Source organism: Ctenopharyngodon idella, chromosome 16 (genome assembly GCF_019924925.1).
Source record: "Ctenopharyngodon idella isolate HZGC_01 chromosome 16, HZGC01, whole genome shotgun sequence".
In the NCBI taxonomy this organism is placed as follows: domain Eukaryota; kingdom Metazoa; phylum Chordata; class Actinopteri; order Cypriniformes; family Xenocyprididae; genus Ctenopharyngodon; species Ctenopharyngodon idella.
The window spans coordinates 19,316,092-19,340,954 of record NC_067235.1 but is presented as its reverse complement, the minus strand read 5'-3'; the positions used below and the strand labels follow the sequence as shown (position 1 = coordinate 19,340,954).

The 24,863-nt window shown below is 36.5% G+C and overlaps 1 protein-coding gene across 2 annotated transcripts in view; it reads right to left on the bottom strand.

The window, feature by feature from the left end:
- Positions 1–24,863, bottom strand: part of osbpl10b (oxysterol binding protein-like 10b) — a 50,037-nt gene that overhangs the window by 16,654 nt on the left and 8,520 nt on the right. The window contains exons 4-6 of one of the 2 annotated variants that reach the window (XM_051864449.1): positions 21,715–21,948; positions 11,623–11,845; positions 11,285–11,427 (exon numbers count right to left, since the gene is read on the bottom strand). In XM_051864449.1, the coding sequence (XP_051720409.1) occupies positions 11,285–11,427; positions 11,623–11,845; positions 21,715–21,948 (600 nt within the window). The remainder of the gene's footprint in view (positions 1–11,284; positions 11,428–11,622; positions 11,846–21,714; positions 21,949–24,863) is intronic. The other variant, XM_051864450.1, reaches the window with a different exon arrangement.

Below are 24,863 nucleotides of genomic sequence, written 5' to 3'. Positions count from 1 at the left end.
ACTGTCCCAAAACCAAATTATCTAAGCATTACTATCCATATTAATTTTATAGCTCTATCACTCTCTGTTACAAATGGTCTCTTGAGATAATTTTTTTCCTACATTTCTCCTAAGGAAAATTTATTGAGAAACATCTGAGACAAAGTTATACATAAAATATTTTATACATACATAAATCATAGAACACCATTTTGTCTCCTGAGTTATTAAAGAGCAACCACTGAGCAAGGATATTTTCCTCTGGGAGTCTTCATAGGCTAAAAACTGGCACAACAATAGGACCAATAGGAAAACATTACAACAATGAATGAAAGTTTCCAACTTTCCTCACTCCCAGCAATCCAAAGGGTCACCCCTCCCTCTCGCCAACAGGATAAACATGCTACCCTAACGATTAAAATGAACTCAAACTTACATTCATTTCAGAGCTGGTTCAGAAATACGCTCTTGGGTGTTCATCTCATAGTTTCACTATGGTGGGATCCACAAAACTCTCTCTTTCACGATCATTCACTAACTCTGACACTCTTATCTTGCTGCCCAGCTGTCCCTGAGCTGAGGAAGCACTGCTCCCTCCCACTTTGCCAGCCTGTACTCTCTCTCTCTCTCTCTCTCTCTCTCTCTCTCTCTCTCTCTCTCCCTCTCTCACGCTGCTGCCACACTACAGATCGCTTGTTTAAAATACAGCTGAACTTCATGAGCTTTGTTTGCTCAGGACTATGGGGAATGGAGACACAGTAGAAGAGATGGAAATCATGACTGTTGAGAAGATTAAAATTGAGTCCCCCCCCATATTGTCAGAGCCCCTCCCACCACATTCACTTTCACAGTCACCTCTGCCCCGCCCCCGTTACAATGCAACCAATTGTACCTATTTTTACATGCATTACCTCTGTTTCTCAGAGCATGCACACAACGCTGAAGACAAGTGTAGTTAGCTTAACATGTTGGAAAATTCAGTACAATTTCAGTCTAAGTAAAGACAAATTATTAAAATCGAACTTTTCACAGTGCAGGTACATTTATTAAGTGTGTCCAGTCACTACCAGTTTTATCTGCAGTCATCAAAAAGCCCCTTTAGTTACTGTACTAATACTAGTCAACACACCTGCACTAACCCAAACTTTTACAAGTCTCCAATAAATACACAAACCCTTGGTGCATTAGAAATGTACTGTAATGCTTTAAAAAAAAATTTGCATTTCAATAGATTCCTGTGATGGCAAAGCTGAATTTTCAGCATCATTACTCTGGTCTTTAGCATCACATTATCCTTCAGAAATCATTCTAATATGCTGATTTGGTGCTCAAGAAACATTTTTTTATTATTAAAGTTGAAAACAGTTGTGCTGATTAATATGTTTATGGAAACCATGATCATTTTTGTTCAGGACTATTTGATGAAAGGTTCAAAAGAACAGCAATTATTTTAAATAGAAACCAAATCAAAGCTAATTAAATACACAGAGATTTTAAAGATGCATTGAAATAAAGGGATAAAGCAAGAAAAAGTACTTTGAGGTTTCCTCTAGATACGGAGCCCTGCACATGACACGCAGGAAAAAAAAATAGTCGGCTAAATCATGCGCACGATTTGCTAATTCGTTCCCTTGATTTGCTAAATCATGCGCATGATTTATAAATAGAGGGAACGAATTAGTAAATAGTGCGCGCGATTTAGCAAATCGAGGGAACGAAATAGTAAATTGTGCGCACAATTTAATAAATCGAGGGAACGAATTAGTAAATCGTGCGCACAATTTACTTTTTTTCCCTGCATGTCATGTGCGGGGCTCCGTATCTAGAAAACAATGAGATTGAATTGAAAGAAATTCTTACATGTCTCCTTTAAGGTTTCAGAAGATATTTACCCATATACCAAAGTCTGCAATCAAAAGCCTTTGGTCAAAAGATTTTTCATTCATAAACGTCTTTACTGTAATTTTGGATTAATTTAAAGCATCCTTGCAGAATGAAAGTATTAATTTCTTTCAAAAAGAAAAAAAAAAGTCTCACTGACCCCAAACTTTTGAATGGTAGTCTATAAATCATGGTAGTGTCAAAAAAATAAAATAAAACCCAGTGTCTGCCATGATGATAGTTGATAGATGATAGTTCACCCAAAAAAAAAGAAAGAAAATTCTGTCATCATTTACTCACCCTCAAGTTGTTCTAAACCTGTATGAGTTTCTTTCTTCTGTTGAACACGAAAGAAGATATTTTGTAAAATGTTGGTAACCAGACAGTTGATGGTAGACCTTGACTTCCATAGTAGGAAAAAAAAAATACTATAGAAGTCAACGGCTACCGTCAACTGTTTGGTTACCAACATACTCAAAATATCTTCTTTTGTGTTCAGCAGAAAAAAGAAACTCATACAGGTTTGGAACAACTTGAAAGTAAGTAAATGATGAAGAATTTTCATTTTTTGAGTGAACTATCCCTTTAAGAGTGTGATGTGTTCAGTCTAATTTCAGATGATGTGTTTAATCCCCATGTGGTCCCATGACATGGTCTGATCCGCACATGATTCCACAGGAACCTCCTGAACCTAGTGTGTGTATACGTGACTATGTTCATAATGGAATACTAGAATACTGCTTATACTGCACAGAATACACTGAATACTGCCTACTATTTGTTTAAAAATAGTATGTGAAATATTTCAAAAACTGTTCAATGCCAAGCGATTCAATAGTAGTACGCTATATAGTTACAAGACCTCATTATGCCCATATCTCAGAAAATGAAAAAAGGTCTATTTGGATTTTTAATCCAATTTTCTCTAAAAATGCTAACAAACTGTTGAGAGTGCAATCAAATCATGACTGGCATTATCACGACCGACATCAACTTTCATTGGTTTTAATTTAAAAAAAAGGCACCTAAAAAGCTCCCGATCTTAAGCCTGAAATCCTAGAATCAGCCCTGCTTTATACTGCAGAAATACTAAGAGCAGTATTGTCAGAAAACAGCCTCAGTGTGTGATGAGCAACAGAGGAAAGAAAAAAGGGAAGAGAAAATGAGAAAATCCCCTAGTCAGAGGATTAAGTGTGGACTATAGACTTCACATTGGCCATTGGTATGATCTCAGATTATACTCTGCTATGTCTCGTGCTTTTAATATACAGCAGAGAATAGAGTTCACAAACACAACTCAAAGTACAGCTCTGGCTCCAGGCTTCAGCTTAGCATACAGAGATGCTTTTTATACAGAAAGCAATTAGCTCTGTTATACACTCTATGAAATACAGTGGGGTTCAAAAGTGTTGAGAGACACTTGTGCTTAGACTTTAAATAATAGGAGACACTGTTTGCGGAAACCTTCCTTTTCAGGGCCCGATCATAAAATCAGCTGACTTTGGTCAGGTGACCTGACATCATGTTAGAGCTCCTGAGAAAACAGTTGAGGGAAAGCACTGTTTTGAAACAGCATCACCTTCATGAATTAATAATCAGCGGCAGTACGTTGTCTTCAGGGACACGGTTAACGGGAGTGCCTACGCACTGAGAACAGGATGAAACCACGCTGCTAAGACAAAGAGCCTTTAATGAACTCTACCATGTTGAATTAAAATAGCAGTAAAACTGTCTGCAGAAACAAACAGATTGCAGGGGTGAATACAATGATAATGAACAACACAAATGCAAACAAAGAAGTCAAACCATTTGAATTCACCACTCCAAAATTATCCAAAAATATATAATATATATACTAGTAGCATTAAACTGAAGTGTATAAATAATGATAATAATAATATAATATATAAATCTTAAAATAAACTACAAACTACATTTTACTTTTTACTAGGGATGTAACAATTCTGTATATCGTGTCACAATATCACAATACAAAAATGCAACAATATCGTATCGTGGATAGTGACAATATGTGTTGTGCATAGTTCACCCAAAATGAAAATTACTGTGTGAGAAAAAATTCAAGTTTACAGAGTTTTAGTGTCAATACTACATTAAACTACTATATATAATGTTGGATATTATAATAATGCAATGGGGCATGTAGGTCCTGATAATGCCAAATGTCTTATGTTGCCAGTAAAAAGTGGCCTACATTATTTTAAATAATGTAGTCAGTGACAGAGTACAAGCACATTCGAAAATAAATCTGTTTCAGCATTAGAATCATGAATATTTTTATTCCGGCATCACCATTGTCCTGTACATTGGGTTACCAGCACCAAGTCCAAGCTATTCATTTCCACTCACAATGTAATAACAAATTTATCATTTTAATCAACAGTACATTTTTTGTTATCCTTTTACCATATGTCTTGGAGTATCGCAGTAATTTTATATCGTGATATGTATCGAATCGTGACATGAGGGTATCGTTACACCCCTACTTTTTACAATTTAAAATATTATTACAATATTATTTTACACTAATAAATTAATATGAATAAACACAATAATAATTTATAAATATTTAAAAATACTTAATTTAATTTTTTTTATTTTAATTTTACATTACAATAATAATTATCATCATTTTAAAAACTTAAAAAGTAAAAAACTTAAAAAATAAACTACAAGCTACATTTTACTTTTTCATATTTTTAATCTTATTATAATATAATTTTATATTAAATTAATAAAATAATACAAATTTTAAATACTACTTAGTAAACTATATGCTACTTTTTTACATTTTAAAATCTTATAATATTATTGATATACATTGATAAAATAATAATAATCATTTAATGTAGCACCTTTGTAATGTAGCACGTAGATTTAATCATTTTAGTGATAAATTATGGCCAAATTTAGTAAAATATTCCAAGAAAATGTAATCAATCAAGTAAATTATTAAAGGCGCATTTAGATATTAAAAAATTAACACTTTACAATAAGATTTTGTTTGTTAACATTAGTTAACTACATTAGTTAACATTAACTAACAATGAACAATACTTCAACAGCATTTATTAACCTTAAAGCTGCAGTCCGTATTTTTGCCTCTTTGTCGCCATCTCTGTTTGAAACCTGCAATTGCAGTTGTTTGTGGAATTATTATTTGTACGTGCGTTGTGCCTCGGCACGGTTCCACAGAATGAATCTAATGTTTGCTGTCAATCACCACATCGGTGTGGATACTGTACTTCAGAATCACAGGTTGTAATCTTGAAGTATGACGAAAATAAGATTTTTCACCGGAGAATGAACAAGTCAACATCTGAACAACGACGAACATCTGAACAAGTAAGTAACATTTCTGCCACTTTTGTTCTGACCAACTGAGGGAAAAAAAGTATTACAATAAATCATGCTGCCAATGATTAAATCTAACGATCGCTTTGCAAATTATTATTATTGTTATACTTTGTTCTCAAATTGTTAATGTTAACAACATCAGCATTGCGTGACTATGTGTATTTAGTGTGTATTAGCGTTACCTGTAGATTTCAATTTCTGTACAGTCTAATCATCACTAACGTTAATTTGTCATACCATACAATCCGTCATCAAAATGATAAGTTTAATTATTGCAGCTGCTGTGAGAAAAGGCTATAAATGATCCGCCTCACATGCGATATAGCCTAGTCAGCTGGGACTCGTTCTTTATGTAAACAGACGTGACGTAATGACGCAAAGACAAAAGGAGACATGCACAAATTTCCCGCGAAAACCCACCAGTACCACCTGAATAATAAAACATTATTACAAGCTTACTGTTGTGAATCGGGCTAAGGTAAGGAGATCGTTTTGAATACTGGCTGGTTATGTACATGCTCAAAAATTGTAACAGACATTAATGTCCTAAGACACGAAACGATCGGTTTGTGTGAGAAACCGAACAGTATTTATATAATTTTTTTACCTCTAATACACCACTATGTCCAACTGCCTTAAGCTTTCTGGTGTGTGAGGTCTGAAAACGCGCTCTGATGCCGGAAGAGATTACTTCCGGCGTCAGAGTGCATTCAGACCTCACACACCGGATGCTCAAGGCAGTTGGACATAGTGGTGTATTAGAGGTAAAAAATGATATAAATACTGTTCGGTTTCTCACACAAACCGATCGTTTCGTGTCTTAGGACATCAATGTGTCGTCACGAGCCGCAGGGTTTAATTTGGATTTGTCTGTGCATGTTTTTTGACTTTTATAGATGGAGTTCCCATTGACAAGCATTATACGAGTGACAGAATGCAACGGTTGGAGTTAAAAATCATCATTTGTGTTCTACTGAAGAAACAAAGTCACCTACATCTTGGATGCCCTGGGGGTAAGCAGATAAACATCTCATTTTCATTTTTGGGTGAACTATCCCTTTAACAAACGAGAACTTATTGTAAAGTGTTACCAAATTAAATAAATAAATAAACAAACAACAACTGTAATAATAACTTGTGCTTGTGGGAGTTTAACTACAAAAAATCCATTAATGGACCTTGAATGTCTGCATTCTTGTAAACCAGAACTACTGGAATCAAAATATGAACCAAATCGATATATTGCATATATTCCATCCCCACTAACACCTGTCTTAGCTGTGGCCCAATATGTCTGGTGAACTGACCGCTGTAAAACCTTTTCTATTTCCAAGAACACAAATTCAAACCCTGTTCTGTTTCTGAGAGTGTTACCTTTCTGCCCCAACAGTGACAAGGACAGATGTTTGCCTTCTACTCACACGCACACAAACACCTCACCCGAGAGACACAAAACACCCATACACACACCAATTGGAATCTCGACAAGGATTTGCACCGCTGCCTCTCCTGTCAAACATCTGGGATATGTATGCTTGATGGGCCATGTCTCATAGCTCGGTTTTGTTTTTCTGTTCCCTGCAGTTTTGCTGCCGTTATTTTTTTCCTCTGACAGCGCAGAAGAGCGAGCTGTCAGACCATGAACAGACAGGAAAGAAAGGCACGCTGGTCCACAGACATCACTGAAATCTCTCTCTCTCTCCTTTCTGAGTTGAGACTGCTGACAGCCTAATTTCAATCCCAGTTGTCCAAAAATCCAATAAAAATCATTGTTTTAAAAAAGAACCAGTTAAATGCTCTGTGTACATTACACAAGCCTACTATACTTCCTCCCCAGACAGCTTTATTCAGTCGTGACCGCTAGTCGTGACTGCTTTCCTCTGCGGTTCACTTGCAATCTTCAATCACTGCAATCTTTTCTGCTCTCTGCCTTCCTCTACTGGTCATTACGATGAAGTACAACCATTCTAATAAAGAAAACAACAGGCAATCTGCCACAAGAGATTGTATTATGTTTCATTTACATCAGAGCAAACACAATCTGCAGGCATTCACACACAAAGGTATATATTTGTCAATTAAAAGACTCAGACGAATGCTTTGGCATTTGGCCAGCGGTGATAAAGGAGAAGTCCCCTCCGTCCAACTCCGAACGCAGCCAAGATTTATAACCTCTCGAGTGGCACTGTTGTTTTACAGCATGTCTTGCTGTTTCTGCATTCAGACAAGAAGAATCACTGGGGCGGCTGCTGAATAAATCGCTTGGCTAATCATTTGTTGTGTTCCCCCCATATCCTTGAGCAATTCCTGTGAATGTTAAACTGTTATGGCTGGACTACCGGCCAGGTGATTCTCATTGAGTGAGTAGCTATGGGATCGACCCATGGCCCTGTCTGTCAAAATTAATTACAATATCCCAAACTCACGTAGAATAAGTAATGATACATTCTTATGTGTCTACTTTAATAAGAAAGTAGGATATCCACAAAATCTAATTTTAAATAGGTATGCCACTGATTAGGTCAAGGTCAATGTATTATAAATGTTATACAGCAGTTAGTTCTGGTAATTTGATCATATAACAAAACTGGACTGTTTTAAGTAAAAATAAAAATTATGGACATGATGTATCTGAAAGGACAGTGGTAAATATTAAAGGGATAGTTCACCCAAAAGTGGACATTCTGTCAGAATTTATTCACCCTCATGTCGTTTCAAACCTGTATGATGTGAAATCTGTGAAACACAAAAGAAGACCTTCTGAATATTGTAAATTTCAAGTGTAAAAAAGGATGTAAAAGCATCATAAAAGCATCATATAAATCAGGAATTCCCAATATGTCAGGCGAAACCATAGACTGTATAAAAAAATAAAAAAATAAAATAAAATTTAAAAAAAGATTGACGACGCACCTTCACTCTCTTCAATTGTAGTAAGTGAAGCCGCCAGTGTGCCAAAATGGCACTGACACTGACGTCTCATTTTGAAGGCCTCGTCCTCCGGAGATCGCATTTGAAGGCTGCATACATCATTGAGGCGGTCTCATTTAAGAAAAGTAACCATTAGATTTCATAGTAAGAAATAAATTACAGTATTTTACACCTCATGAGGAATAACAGTCAATTTTATTACAGTTACTTTTTAAAAAAATAAGACATCCTTGATGACGTATGCAGCCTTCAAATCGACCTCCTGAGGACACAGCCTCCGAAATGAGATGCAGCTCTTGAGTCTCGAGCCTGCGCCGTAGTGAACTTGGAGCCCGAGTCTGCGCAGCAGTGAGTGCAAAGTGGAGCCGCGATATCAAGGTCCCACCCACACTCCTGCAGAATCAGTTAATACAGTTTACTGCAGAACAATGAATTATGTTGGTGTGAAATAAACAGTTCTGGAAATGTAGAAATTAAAGTTAAAGCTCCAATCTCCTCCCGAAGATCCAGAAAAAAAGTCAGTTGGTACTTCAGTGACTACTTCGCTCAGAGAAGCTGTCAATCTAAGCTGTCAATCATGGCATCAAAACCCATGTTTTTTTATAGCATCAAATAACTAACTAAAACCAAACTTATTTAAAGAACGAACACTTGAACTAACATCAGGAGTGATAAAAACGGCCTAAAATGGCAGAAACCATCTTTAGAAAAAATATTTGATGTGTAATATAATTGTTTAGTTTGTCTCACGTCCCATTACATTACATGGAAAGGGTGGAGTTTATGACCTATACTGCATCCAGCCACCTGGGGGCGATCGAGACGCTTTGGCTTCACTTTTCGGGACTCGTTTGGGACGCTCATGCAAAACATTTTTGACCTAAAATTTTACTTGAAATACCCCCTAAGTGGCCGTTCACACAGAACACGTTTTTCTATTCCAATGTGCTACTTTTCCATTGTTTTTCTATGTAAACAAGCCCTAGATGGACGTGCATTACCGTTATGCTTGCGTCTCTCGTCTTTTGACCAATCAGAAGAACTTGCGAGAGAAGAATATGAAGAATATGAAAGTACGGTTTTGGCGGAAGCACTTGGAAGGCGATCATTTGTTTATATAAAGCATATACATTTACATTTTTTTCGAAAATGACCGATCGTTTCACTAGATAAGACCCTTATTCCTCGTCTGGTATCGTTTAAAGCCCTCTGAAGCTGCACTAAAACTATAATTTTGACCTTCAACCGTTTGGAGGCCATTCAAGTCCATTATAAGGAGAATAATCCTGGAATGTTTTCATCAAAAATCTTAATTTCTTTTTGACTGAAGAAAGAAAGACATGAACATCTTGGATGACATGGGGGTGAGTAAATTATTAGGAAAATTTTATATGAAAGTGAACTAATCCTTTAAATCGAAAACAGCAACCCAGATATTCTTTAAAAAGTCTCCTTTTGTGTTCCACAAAGGTAAGAAGGTCGTATGGTTTGACTTTGAAATGACATAAGGGTAAGTAAATGATGACAAGGTTTTCATTTGTGGATGAACTATTCCTTTAATTCCCACAGCAGCTGAAGTGGCTTTTCGCAGATGGCAATCACATTACACAGTGCGAAGACTTCAGATAATTACGTATCTCCAGGGCTACAATATCCACAGTGTGATAAAAGATCACCAGAGCACTCCTGTGTGACGCAGGCACATAGGAGTATTTCACACAGCACCCATACAGCAGCAGAAAATGTAAACGCACTGCACTTTCAGAAAGCTTGATGGGATTGATTGATGGGGCTCATATGAACTCTTTTCAGACCTCAGATATCAGCATATTTCACTGTCTTTGCTGGTTTCATGCCCAGATAATGCATGAGCTATGCAGTAGATACTGATGTTGCATGTATAAATCTGCATTTGTTGCTGGAAGTGCCTTAAAATAACTAAAGTATACACGTACCGTGCATTTGTTTTATACATCAGCATCGGCTATCATCATCTTTTTAATATTCAACAGCACGAACAGTGATTTAAAGGTTTAATGATATGAGTCACAATGTTAAATTAATTAGATGCATTATACCGGGTATATCAGAGAAAAAACAAAGCACAGATTCTGTCTGTTGCATTCTGGGAGCATGTTCATCCTCATAGGGTGCCGATTTAATGACAAGCACACACAAAGCAACCGCAAAATGAATTCGCTCTCTTCAGGCACACGCACACACACAAATGAACCAGTATTTATACATACGCCATTGCATGCATGCAAACAAACAGTTGCACACGCTTACGCTGAAGAAACAGCAGCCCTGGCCTCTCTCCAGAGGAACGCAGGCGGATAAAAGGTTTCCAAGAGGGACGGGCTGACTCATTCAGGGCTCCAGAGGGATTGTGGGTATCCTCAGTCACCCGCCACAGATGTTAAAACTAGAACATGTCCAATTAGTGCTCCTCTTCCACTCCTTCACTGCAGAAGTCTGGCAGGCGTGTGTACAATAGCGCAGCCGCTTTTCTAAAACTTTTCAAAGACATGCCTACTCTACGGGAGACTTTAAATGAGTCAGAGACCATCCTGATTTTTGGGGGGCTGTTATCAGATAGGCTGAACAGATCCCAGTGACAGATTTTACCCCTGAAAGATCGTTTCCCTTTAAAAGTGATAAGCGGCATGTCACAGAGCTGCCAGCTTCAGAACGATAATGATGGGTGTAATGATGACTATATTGCAGGGGTGTTTTCTTTGAGGAGGCGAGGAAGAAAGTGCTGCCTCAGAAATTTGGATGAGAAAACTATTAGCAGTCCAAAAGCAAAATAAAATGAAATATGAGACCATATAGTGTTTAAACTACAAATTTTTCTGAAGTTACGCTGTCTAACAGTGACTGCGGCAGATAATGTTTCAGGCAGCATCTAGATGAAAATAAAATAAAATAAAATAAAATACTGGTTTCTCTACCAACAACTGCTATACAAAATGTAAAGGATGCTAGGAAAAACATAATATATCTGTGTCCTTTTCTAAAGTAACACTGTCCAAAATTGACACCAATGGATAAAGTTTCAGGCAACATAAATAAAATAAAATAAAATAAAATAAAATAAAATGTTTGTGAGTACCTCCGTGTCTTTGAGGCGTTCTTTGTTCCTGTGAACAGGGGAGTGGGGCTGATGTCTAGTTGAGGTGTTGTTACGTGCCAATTCACCATTCTTCACATGGTCTTCTGGGGCAGTTTTGGGCCTTGACCAAGCAGAGATGTTTTCTGCACACAGGATGACATCAGTTATCATACATTCACTATTAGCAAAATTTGTGAACACTGAACGTCAAATGAAGCTTACAATACTATAAATCAGACTATATATCATATATGATATCAACAAGAGGACACATTTTGGCAAGCTGAACTAACACACATCACACACTTCAGAAGAGACAGACAGTGCCATATTCTTGCCTGTATTCGATGCCTGCGTGTGGCTGTGGGTGATGTGTTGGGCCGCCTGGCACACATTATGCTGAAGGATACTCAGGCATTCTCCCAGACAGCTGAGTGTGGCTGCAGACGTGGCTTTGAGCAGGAGCAGGTCCTGATCCAGGGAGGACAGCGGCCCGCGGCTCGGCAAGGACTCGATGGAATTCACCAGATTCTTCTGTTGGCCCTCCGCCTGGGACATGACCTAAAAAGCCAGGTCAACAGACAGACTTCTCATCGATTCCATTTGGACTTCAAAAACATCTTAATTAAATCAATTTGAACAGCACACATTTGTATTTAGAGCTACTTCAGTTGGGCTTTCCATTATCTACAGAACAGCCCTCGAGTAAATGAATCCTTGATTAGAATACACTTAAAATCTAAAATTAGTTCTCTAATATTTCGACAGGCACATGCTGCCAGCTTGTATACAGCATTTATAGCTCATTTTACTTCTGTAGAGTGAAATATTTCTGTAAATCTGAATATTCAATAAGAAAAAACTAGAGCATGACCTAATTTTATTCTTTAAGAATTGATTAGATCATGAAAAGTAGGTGTTCCAAAAGTAAAGCCATTTCAGAGCCGGAACAAGTTTTGATTTCATATTGACTTTAACAACAAAGTAATGTAAAAATGTAACATTATTATATATATATATATATAAAAAAAGGATGGACAGCTGATCAAAGAAACAAACAACACATGCAACATGACATGCATATACTGTATGTATACACACACACCCATGTTAAATGGTGAAAACAGTTGCGCTGCTTACTATTCTTGTGGAAACTGATACATTTATATATATAGTACATATAGTACATTTATACATTACAGCTTCCACAAGAATATTAAGCAGCACAACTGTTTTCAACATTAATAATAATAAGAAATGTTTCTTAAGCAGAAAATCATCATATTAGAATGATTTCTGGAGGATCATGTGACACTGAAGACGGAGTAATGATGGTGAAAATTCAGCTTTGCCATCACAGAAATAAATTACATTTTAAAATATATTTAAGTGGTATAAATTTAATTTAAATAAATTGAATTGTAATAATATTCACAATTTAACTGTTTTGTATTGTTGATTAAATAAATGCAGCCTTGGTGAACAGATATATACACACACTCATTTAAATAACAAAGAAAAATAACAGATATTGAGGTAAAGTAGAAATGAAAAGTGTAGTACAATAATCTAATATTGTGGCTTTTACTCCAGGTGTCTGATTTAGAGCAGAATGAGACACCTGTAATCCCCCCGGAGTGAAAGTAATCTCCTGGATTAGCTCAATCCCATTTTCCCAGTGTTCAAAACAAACCACATCCTGTCAACTGCAAATCCCTCTCACTGAGAATACATGGCATATTTGTGTATATGTTGCTCAGTTTACCCTTATTAAGTGTTTATGAACATTTCACATGATTGTGAAGCAAGTCGTGAGGGAAAGTCTGTAGTGTTTGCCACCCCCGTTTGAGTCCGTCATGAAGGTAATAACCATGGGCTTTTGTGGTAGTGTGGATATTGGGCAGCTGTAATGAAAAGCAGACACATAGCCAAAGAGGAGCAGAAACTTGCAGGATGTGACTCATCACTGTAGGCCGCTCTGTATGTGCATATTTCTCTCTCTCTCTTTCTTTCTCCTCCCTCCATTTCAACACTTCAGTGATTGCAACACTATTACAGCACAGCTGTAGTTTTAATAGAGGAAACATATACGCACACTTAAAAGGAACATTAGAGTCTCCTCCAGATATCTGCTTCTCTGAAACCGATCAGGTTTTGTCTAAATATATTAATAAACACTCAGAATCAAATAAGATTATACAAAAGATGCACATTCACCATTCAAAAGTTTTGGGTCGATAAGATTTTTTTAATGAAAGCAGATTCTTATGTTCAACAAGGCTGCATTTATTTGATCAAAAATACAGTAAAATATTAATATTGTGAAATATTATTTATATTATTTATAATTTAAATAACTTTTCCATTTTTAAAATCAAATTTATTCCTGTGATCAAAGCTGAATTTTCAGCAACATTACTCATCTTCAGTGTCACAAGATCCTTCAGAAATCATTCTAATATGCTGATTTGATGCTCAAGAAACATTTCTTATTATTACCAATGCTGAAAATGATTGTGTTTAATGTTTTTGTGGAAATCATGATACTTTTTTTAGGATTCTTTGATGAATAGAAAGTTCAAAAGAACAGTATTTACTTGAAATTGAAATCTTTTGTGACATTATAAAAGCTTTAGTGTCATTTTTGAACAATTTAAAGCATCCAAGCTGAATAAAGTGTCAGTTTCTTAAAAAAAAAACTCTAAACTTTTAAACAGTAGTTAACCTTTTAAAGGAACAGTTAATTGAAAAATAGAAATTAATGTCATTATTACTGATTGCAAACTCATGCTGTTACCTTTAAAGGAAAAGGTTAACTGTTAAGGCCAATTCACACTGCACCGAGTCCGACAGACGAAGACCAGCGGCGACAGTCACCAGATTACAGCACATCACTTCTCAGACATTCTAACTCCGACTCAGCATGTTCAATCGGCGACAACAAGCTCCAACAGACAGTAACAGATTCCAACAGGGGTAACACACTGATCCGACAAAGTGTCTGTTGCCGTCTGTCTGTGCGGTGTGAATTGGACTTTAAGGCCCATTCACACCAAGAATAACTATAAAGATGAGCATAATGATAACTATATTAGCGTCTATCACACCAGTGGATGAAAACATTCTGTTTATTCTAAGCGCATGGTGCAGTTTTGTCATCTGCCGCATTAAATGCTTGAGCTCAGATTCGAAACAAAAGATTTGTAAAGCTTCAAAGCAGTGTTTTGAAATCGGCCATCACTAGATATTGTTGAAAAGTCGTTATTTTGGTATTTTCTGGCGCCAAAAAGTATTCTCGTCACTTTATAATATTAAGGTTGAACCACTGTAGTCACATGAACTGTTTTAAATATGTCTTTAGTAACTTTTTGGGCATCTGAAAGTGTTAATTATATTGCTGTCAATGGAGGCCTCAGTGAGCCATCGAATTTTATCAAAAAGATATTAATTTGTGTTCCGAAGATGAACGAAGGTCTTACGGGTGTAGAACGACATGAGGGTGAGTAATAAATGACATAATTTTCATTTTTGGGTGAACTAACCCTTTAAAGCAAGATGGATTCTGATTGGCTGTCAATGTTTTTATCATTCACCAACTTATAAAAAAAGTTCTGAAAGTGCTTACAATGATTATCTATTGTTATAGTTATGGTGTGGACTCTGATATTCTTTTATATTTAGAACAATTTTTAGAGCTAGCTATATCTTTATCGTAAACTTGTAGTTGTTGCCCTTGGTGTGAATGGTACTTTATATGGAAAAGGGCTGTGTGAAAATGATCCAACATTTTTCCTTATGTGTTCCATGGATAAAACAAAGTCATAAAAGTTTAGAAAAACATGTTGTTGAGTAAATGATGACAGATTTGTGGTTTTCTGGTAAACTATGCCTTTAATGTGGTTTCACAGGTTAGAATGTGTTTGGTCCCACAGACATTGACGTCATCTTTAAATAATTCACTGAAACAGGATATCACTGGTGGCTCTCTCTACAACAAGTGAAAGACTTTAGGGGTTTTTATAATAACTGCCCTGTCTGTCTGCTACAGCATGGCAAACTTTGAGCAGAGAAGAGATTTTGAGGTTGTTCATAACCCAGCTCTCATAAAAAATTGATCAGTCTCTTTATTCTCTCCCCTTGAACCGTTTCTCTTTTTGAGTGAGTATTAAAGGAAAAAGACAAGCATCACAGCTGTCACCTGCTCTCAGCACAGAATTCCCAAGGATCCCTGCACACAGGTTTAGTACTGATCAGGAGCTGAGAGATCAAACACGCACAAAACTGTTGCATAATGCGGAGTGAAAAAGACCAAAATAGCATTAAAGGCACAGTTCACCTAAAAATTTAAATTCCGTCATCATTTACTCTCTCTCATGTCATTTCAAACCTGTATGATTTGCTTACTAACATGAAACACAAAAGAAGAAACTTTGAAGAATGTAATCATTAGTTCATGAAATGCAAATGCAGCTGATGCAGGTTTGGGTCCGGCTAATTCCTCATAATTCCTTTGTTTTTTATATATTCTTGAGGTGTTGACTATATTCTTGAAGTACTGACAGAAAGCAGAGATAATTTTAGCACGTCTCTTAGGGTATGTTTCTCATGAAATGAACAGAAAATCTATTTCTTGTATTCCTGCTACTCTTTTTACCTCCTCCTCTCTGGTTCCTCCTTCACAAAATTAGTCTTTCTTGTCATGTCTTTTTCATTTTTCACCGTCAAAATGTTCATAGTAAGAAAGGTTACAATTCTCTCAGTCACTCTCCATCACTGTCACTTTTACATCATTATTTCTCTCTCGCTTGCTCTCTTATAGGACATGCAATGCCACTGGATCTTTTATTTTGTAGCCAAAGTTTTAGACCTTTTTAAAGTTTGGGGTCTATAAGTCTTTTATATTCTTGTGGAAACAGTGATACTTTTTACTGGATCCTTTGATGAATAGAAAGAACAGAATTTATTTGAATTTTAAATTGTTTGTAACATACAACCCGAATTCCGGAAATGTTGGGACGTTTTTTTAAATTTAAATAAAATGAAAACTAAAAAGACTTTCAAATCACATTAGCCAATATTTTATTCATAAAAGAACATAGATAACAGAACAAATGTTTAAACTGAGAAATTTTACAATTTTATGCACAAAATGAGCTCATTTCAAATTTGATGCCTGCTACAGGTCTCAAAATAGTTGGGACGGGGGCATGTTTACCATGCTGTAGCATCTCCTCTTCTTTTCAAAACAGTGTGAACACGTCTGGGCATCGAGGTTTTGAGTTTCTGGAGTTTTGGTGTTGCATTTTGGTCCCATTCTTGCCTGATATAGGTTTCCAGCTGCTGAAGAGTTTGTGGTCGTCTTTGACGTATTTTTCTCTATAGGTGAAATATCTGGACTGCAGGGAGGACAGTTCAGCACCCGGACTCTTCTACGACGAAGCCATGCTGTTGTAATAGCTGCAGTATGTGGTTTTGCATTGTCCTGCTGAAATACACAAGGCCTTCCCTGAAATAGACGTCATCTGGAGGGGAGCATATGTTGCTCTAAAACCTTTATATACCTTTCAGCATTCATAGTGCCTTCCAAAACATGCAAGCTGCCCATACCGTATGCACTTATGCACCCCCACACCATCAGAGATGCTGGCTTTTGAACTGAACGCTGATAACACACTGGAAGGTCTCCCTCCTCTTCAGCCTGGAGGACACAGCATCCGTGATTTCCAACAAGAATGTCAAATTTGGACTCGTCTGACCGTAGAACACTTTTCCACTTTGAAACAGTCCATTTTAAATGAGCCTTGGCTCACAGGACACGACGGTGCTTCTGGACCATGTTCACATATGGCTTCCTTTTTGCATGATAGAGCTTTAGTTGGCATCTGCAGATGGCACAGTGGATTGCATTTACCGACAGTGGTTTCTTGAAGTATTCCTGGGCCCATTTAGTAATGTCATTGAAACAGTCATGCCGATGAGTGATGCAGTGTCGTCTGAGGGCCCGAAGACCACGGGCATTCAATAAAGGTCTTCGACCTTGTCCCTTGTCCTATTGTTTTTAAAGTATTCCACAATCTTTTTACGCACTCTTTCACAGCTCTGCCCATCTTTACTTCTGAGAGAATCTGCCTCTCTAAGACATCCCTTTAATAGCTAATCATGTTACAGACCTGATATCAATTAACTTAATTAGTTGCTCTTTTCAAAATGTCTTGCTTTTTCAGCCATTTGTTGCCCCCGTGCCAACTTTTTTGAGACCTGTAGCAGGCATCAAATTTGAAATGAACTCATTTAGTGGATAAAGATGTAAAATTTCTCAGTTTATTTTATTCCATTGTGAATAAAATATTGGCTCATGTGATTTGAAAGTCTTTTAGTTTTCATTTTATTCAAATTTGAAAAACATCCCAACATTTCCGGAATTCGGGTTGTAATAAATGTCTTTACTGTCACTGTCACATCAATTTAATGCATCCTTGCTAAATAAAAGTATTAATTTCTTTAAAAAAACAACAACAAAAAACAACAACTTTTGAACAGTAATGTACATCCTTGTTAAACCACAATTTTCTATCTAAATGTGTAGTATATTTTGCAGACATGTTTTTAGAAGCAAATATTTGACTTCATGCCTTAAGAATTCACTACTGTACAGAAAGTACCAAAAGGAAGGTGTTTGGTAATAAATTGAGGGTCAAATAATGTAAACTCAATGTTTCTATGGTTTTCTTTAAGTTATATACAGTATACAAATTCTGTTATGCATAAAACATTCCATCTATGAATCACTGGAATATCTGATTATGAATGGTCAATCCCAGCATTCTGCAATTACATATTTTTGTAAATGATTATGCAAAATAAACCCTTAAGACCAAGTCCTGATCACCCTGAAACAAAAACAGACACAGCAGCACATCCCTATGAAAGCGATCATCTCTAATACTGGCTAATGATTTCTGTGTGAATGCAATTTCCACTCACACTTGTTGAGTGGAAACAGTGTGACTAATTGCACATCAAGCCATGGATAAAAATAAATGCAGCAGGATAATTAAAATGCCAACAGTTTCACGCAACTATAACAGCAGTCACTTCAATTCAAAGAGCCTTTCAAAACCGTATCTAGAGGTGATGCGTGTCATTTCTTTCAATACTGCAATACTTTCTTTTACAGCTTAAAATCCAGGCTATACACTACTATTCAAAAGTTTGAGGTCAGTAAGATTATATTTTTATTTTTGAAAAAAAATGAATACTTTTATTCAGCAAGGATGTATTAAATTAATCAAAAGTGACTTTTACGCCGTTATAAAAGTTTTCCATTTCAAATAAATGCTGTTCTTCTGAAATTTCAAAGAATCCTGAAAAATATTATGCAGCAGAATTGTCTCAATATTGATAAGAAGAAACAGTAGTATAATATATAACAATATTACTGTTTTGCTGTATAAGCGCAGCTTTGGTGAGACTAAAACAACCATTAAATGTTAAAATTCCTTACCGACCCCAACCTTTTGAATGCTAGCGTGAGTAATTAAGCCATTTGTAGGTTGTTTCCACAAATGAGTATAAACTCTGTGGAGCTATCACAACATTGAAATGTTTGTTTGAGCATCTCAAGTCCCGACACAGCAATATTGGTTCAACCAATGACGTGAAATGGAGGCGGGACTATCTATGTAGCCGACCAATGGCAGATGGGGGAGTGTTCCGAAAAATGGTTTGAAAACAATCATTATTTTTGCATAAGTATTTTTCAGTTTTGGGACTCTAGTGGTGCAGAAAAGAAAACTTTGAACATCAAAGACTTTAAGTTAATACATCTACAGAATATGTAGAGCTGATGGAGGGAAAAAAACTTTTAGCCAAACCTCAAAATGTACGGCAAAAGATTTCCACCTGCTGAAAAAAAAGTATTAGAGATGAAAGAAACTGGTGAATATGAAAAAGAAAAAAGCAATGCATCTCAGTTATCTCCAGTCGGCAGGGGAGAAGAGGTCACTTTATGTCTGGACTTATTTTCAAAAGCACAGGCGCTAGCCACATCTTGATTGACAGCCCAAAGATTACCCTCTTTGTGCTCTATATCAGCAGGTGTAAATGGGCCAGGGTGAGTTTAAATACGTGTATTGGAGTGGACTGGCTCCAGGACCAGGAAAGATCGGCTTGACTGAAGACGAATGAGAGGATGACTGAATCCACCACAAAATGCTACATATAAAGAGAATGTTATTAAGCTATTGCTCTCACTTTAGAGGGATAGTTACCCAAAAATGTAAATGCTGTCATTATTCACTCACCCTCATGTCGTTCCTAAGAAAGTCATACAGGTTTACAATGACATGAGGGTGAGTAAATAATGATAGTTTTATATTTTATGTGAACTATCCCTTTAAAAACGCTTGCCAATTTTACACCCAGTAATATATACGCTGGCAAGATATTCAGAGAGATTGCTAATAATAATTTCCACCTCATTGCTTAGATGCACACACATTTTGAAAGCACATTTTATGAGTCTCAGCTGGTTTCCAATGACTTGCTGCATGTTTCCTTTGTACTGTCATTGAAAGTGACAGTGTTGTCTAATTCGAGGACAAATATGTGGCCTAAGAGCCAGAAAAAGCAGCTGGTTGTCACGAAAATGTCACACCAGGGCAGGGTCATAGAAACTGACAGTTTAAAACACAGTAAAAATAAAGTTTCTTAGATACGATTCATTGATAAATGTGAGGGACCTCGCAAAAATAAATGCTATTTGCCTTTATTTAAAGATCCATTTATACTATGTAAGAGTGATATTATGAAGACATTATTTTTTCACATATGTCCACAACCACTGTAGTCACGGCGACGGTTTTAACGATGTCTTTAGTATCTTTCTGGACCACAAAAGGTACAATGTCGTTGCTGCCTATGTGTGGATCAGATACCCTTGAATTTCATCAAAAATATCTTAATTTGTGTTCCGAAGACAAATTAAATTCTTTCAGGTTTGGGACAACATGAGGGTGAGTACTTAATGACAGAAATTTCATTTTTGGGTGAACTAACCCTTTATGGCACATCAGCTTAGGACAAACTAAAAGCCTCAGATCAGATCAAATAAGAAACACCATGGCAGGTATCAATTTAAATGTATGCCATAAGTATTTTTTTAATTAAGAATCAATCAACAAATAAATAAATAAAAATTATATTATATATATATATATATATATATATATGTTTATGTACACACACACGTATTATCAGTATTATTATTAGTCATTAATGTACTACATCAAAAGAAAGTAGCAGTTTGAGGTGTTTTCTAGCACAAGCAGTACTAGGCGAGTTACGTGCCAAAGTTTAATACTTAGGGTTAGGAATTCATCCAAATCCTAAGCATGAGCAATAGTAACAGTGATGTTAGTCTTAGCAATTAGCGCTAAGTACTGTAATCAAGAAATTGTAATTACTGTCATTTCATTCAGTGCTGAAACATGAATGAGAAAGAGTGTAATTCACATAGTTCTGTGTCAAAAACTAACAATTTCTAACATTCTCACTCCATTGTGAGATATCACTGCAACAATGTCAAAACAATGTGATGACAGAAGCTTCCTGCTGAACAGCCACTTTCTGATGCTGACGCAGCACTCGCAGGCCAGCTGAGGTTGAGACGTTCCATAAGGGAGTCAGCTCAACACTGTCAGTGCTGCATTTTGAACCTTTGTCAAGCCTTCAAAGCTTAAAGCAAGAGACAGTGTGCTATGTTTAATAACTAATAACATGTGAAACCCAAAACTCCTCAGCAGAACAGACAGACATTTTATATTTAACCCTTTGATGCATAACTACTACTATCTATAATATCTACTACAGACAGATCTTTAAAAAACATTTTTTAATCATTAATCAATATTTTACATCCAAACCATGTATCTATGAATATATATTTTTTATATAAATATATATACACACACAAATATTATATATTTACAAACTTTTATGTTAAATGCGATTAATCACAATTAATCGATTTGACAGCACTAAATATATTATTTTTATAGGTTATTTACATATATAACATATAAAACATGTTTTATATATATATTTATATATATATATATATATATATATATATATATATATATTTACTTTATATTATAAACAAATGTAATAGATAAATATTTTATATTTAATAAGTATTTTCATTATTTTAATACTAATTTAATAAAAATACATTGCTAAAAACAAAATTAGTAATCATTGTGGTGCAGCTGGTGAAAATATTGACAGCCAAAAAAAACCTGAACTTCTTAAAAAAAAAAAAAAAAAAAAAAAAAAAAAAATCTGCATCCAAGGGTTAAATCAAATAAATAATAATTTGTTTAATTGTTTAATAACAATGGCTAGCTGGCTCTGTCTGACGCTGTCCATACCTCTTTGACCTGGTGCAGTCCTGCAGGGTGCTGACTGCAGGCCCGGTTGCTGGCGGTGGGGGACTTGTGGTGGGTGATGGTGATGACAGAGGCGGGCGTCCCGTGCTGGGGGGTCTGTCTTTGGGTGGAGATGGAGGAGCACTGTGGGACGGGGTGTGGGTGCAGGGAGAAGCTGCGGGTCCGGCCGGATGAGGAGGAAGAGGAGGTGTTGCAGGAGGAGGAGGATGTGCAGCCCTGAAAGAGACAGCAGCAATGGGAGCAGCAGGAATGAGAGGGAGAGCAGGCGCCCTGGCCTCGCTTCCCCACGGGCACAGAAACCGGCCCTGTGCCACCAGCACGGTTTGCCATCACACAAAAGAGCATCATCGGCCTGACACGACCAAGACAGCAGCCACATACAGACAGGGAGGGGGAGAGGAAGCAAGGGCAGTGCATGGTGGGAGTGCAATATGAGACGGCAGAGAGAGGAGGAGAGAGCTTCCTGTGCAGTACTGTTCTCCGCAGCAGAGAGATAAAGGTTGTCACTCGTTTGAAATGCTTTCATCTCTAAAAGCTCTCTGGTACAACCTGAGAACTGCAATCTCATTCCATCAAAGCTAATCAGAGACATCATTTTTCCATGATTCACAAAAGCATTTAGTGTGCTGCTGATGAAAAATGCACAAAAGCAAGTGTCTAAGGCATGCTTTCACAAATGTCACTAAATTGCAAGTCTAACTAGATTTATACTTTTTTTTTAAAGACAATGTGCAAAACTTTCTTCTACAATGCTTCTGGGGTTACTCAAGGGTTGGGAGTGTTTTTTACCACATTGCTTCGTGGCTTCTACAAAAGATCTTTCAAATATTCTCATCCATATTTCAGGTCTAATATTTAATGTACATTACCATTGAAAAGCTTGGGGCATTTTATTTTATTATTACTATTACTTATATTTCAAATAAATGCTGTTCAAAAATATAAAGCAGCAAAACTCTTTCCAACATTGATAATAATAAGAAATGTTTCTTGAGCAGCAAATCAGAATGATTTCTGAAGGATCATGTGACACTGAAGACTGGAGTAATGATGCTGAAACCATCATAGAAATGAATTAGATTTTAAAATTCATTAAAATACAAACCATTTATTTAAAATTGTAATAATAATTCACAATTTTACTGTCTTTACTGTATTTTTTTATCAAATAAATGCTGTTCTTTGAACTTTCTTTTCATCAAAGGCTCCTAAAAAAAAGTATCAAGGATCCCACAAAAATATTCACAGCACGACTATTTTCAAAACTGATAATAATAAGAAATCAGCATATTATAATGATTTCTGACTAATTTTAAACTGTAATAATATTTGACAGTTTTTACTGTATTTTTGATTAAATAAATGCAGCCTTGGTGAGTGACTTCTGTGAAAAACATTTTAAAAAATCTCACTTTTGAACAGTAGTATAAAGCCGTGTTTCCACCGAAATCACCTGGAACAATTTGTCCCAGGAACTTTTTTCCCCCAGACCTATTGCTGTCTGCATTTCCATCACGGTCTAAAGTACCGTGAAGATTAGGCAAATTAGTCCGGTGACGTAGGGCTGCGCGCGACTTTCCAGTTCCCGCTGAATTTCGTCCTCCACATCTAAGCTTAATAAAGCCTGAACCTCATCGTCAGTCCATCGGTCGTATTTTTTAAACTTCATTGTTGATTCGAATAGCAAACAACTCTTACTTCACACACACCGCAACAGACTTTTAAAAATGGTGGTTGAAATAAAATGCTGTGTGGAGTCACCAAAATAAAATGCTATGTGAACTCAACCTATCAGCATGTTCAGCACCCAAGTCCCACCCCTGAAAGTTCCTGAACTTTGAAAAAGTACTACCTCGTGAGCAGAGACTTTCTGAGGGTGACATTTTTACCCGGAACTTCCATTTAGACCAGGGGTGTCCAAACACGGTCCTGGAGGTCCAAGAGTTTAGCTCCAACTCGCCTCAACACACCTGTCTGGAAGTTTCTAGTATGCCTAGTAAGAGCAGCTGGTTCAGGTGTTTAATTGGGGTTGGAACTAAACTCTGCTGGACAGTGGCCCTCCAGGAGCAGGATTGGACACCCCTGATTTAGACCCTGGTCCCTGCAATCGAAACACACTGAGTACCACCCCAAAGTCCCCAGTTCCTGGGGAAAGTTCCTGCGGTGGAAACGCAGCTTATGTCTATTGTGAGGTTTTGGCCTTAGTATGCACCACTAATAAGTACTGAATTGCCACAAAACACTGGGAATGTAGTTGGTCTGAGACTAATTTCTAAAGCCATGCTCTATATCAAAAATTATTCATATCAAACAAACAGAGGATGTGCTTAGGTAAAAAAAGAAAAAGAAAAAAAGGAAGTTAATAGCACCTGTGCATTCATAAGAAACTACATGGAACACTGCTCCCCTGGGTGTTTCAAAATGGACTCTTAGGCTTGGAGGAAGATCGCACTCTTTGATATGGCCCAAAATGAGACTGCACTATGAGGTTTTCTGTACAAGCTGGAATGAGTATTTTATTCAGGTCTGATGGAGCTCCCCCAACCTCATTCTTGCAGTCAAAAGGCAGTCCATTTTCAGACATCTGAGATTTCAGCCGTGATCTAAAACCATAATATATAAATATATATATCCCGTAATGCTCACCAAGGCTGCATTTATTTGGTCACACGATCATGATCAATGTTGAAAACAGTTGTGTTGCTTAATATTATTGTGAAAACTGATCATTTCTTTTCAGGGTTCATTTATGAATAGAAAGTTCAAAAGAACGGCATGTATTTGAAATAGAAATCTTTTGTAACAATGCACTGGAAATGTCTTTTGATGAGTTTAATGCATTCTTGCCTAATAAAAGTATTAATGTTTTCCAAAAGTGCAATTTATTTCACTAATTATTCAAAATTGCATAATGCACCTTTAAGAAAAACACAATAGTACACTGCTAACACTGCAGCAGATAATAATCAGTGCAGTAAATAATAAAATATATACACCAATTTTTACAGTTATGCTAAAAATAAAAATAGATACACTGAGTATAGAGAATCCATGGAGCATCTGTTGCATGCATTATGGATTTAGTCATTAAATGAATAAATATAACACACTGGTAATGTAATTGGCCTTAG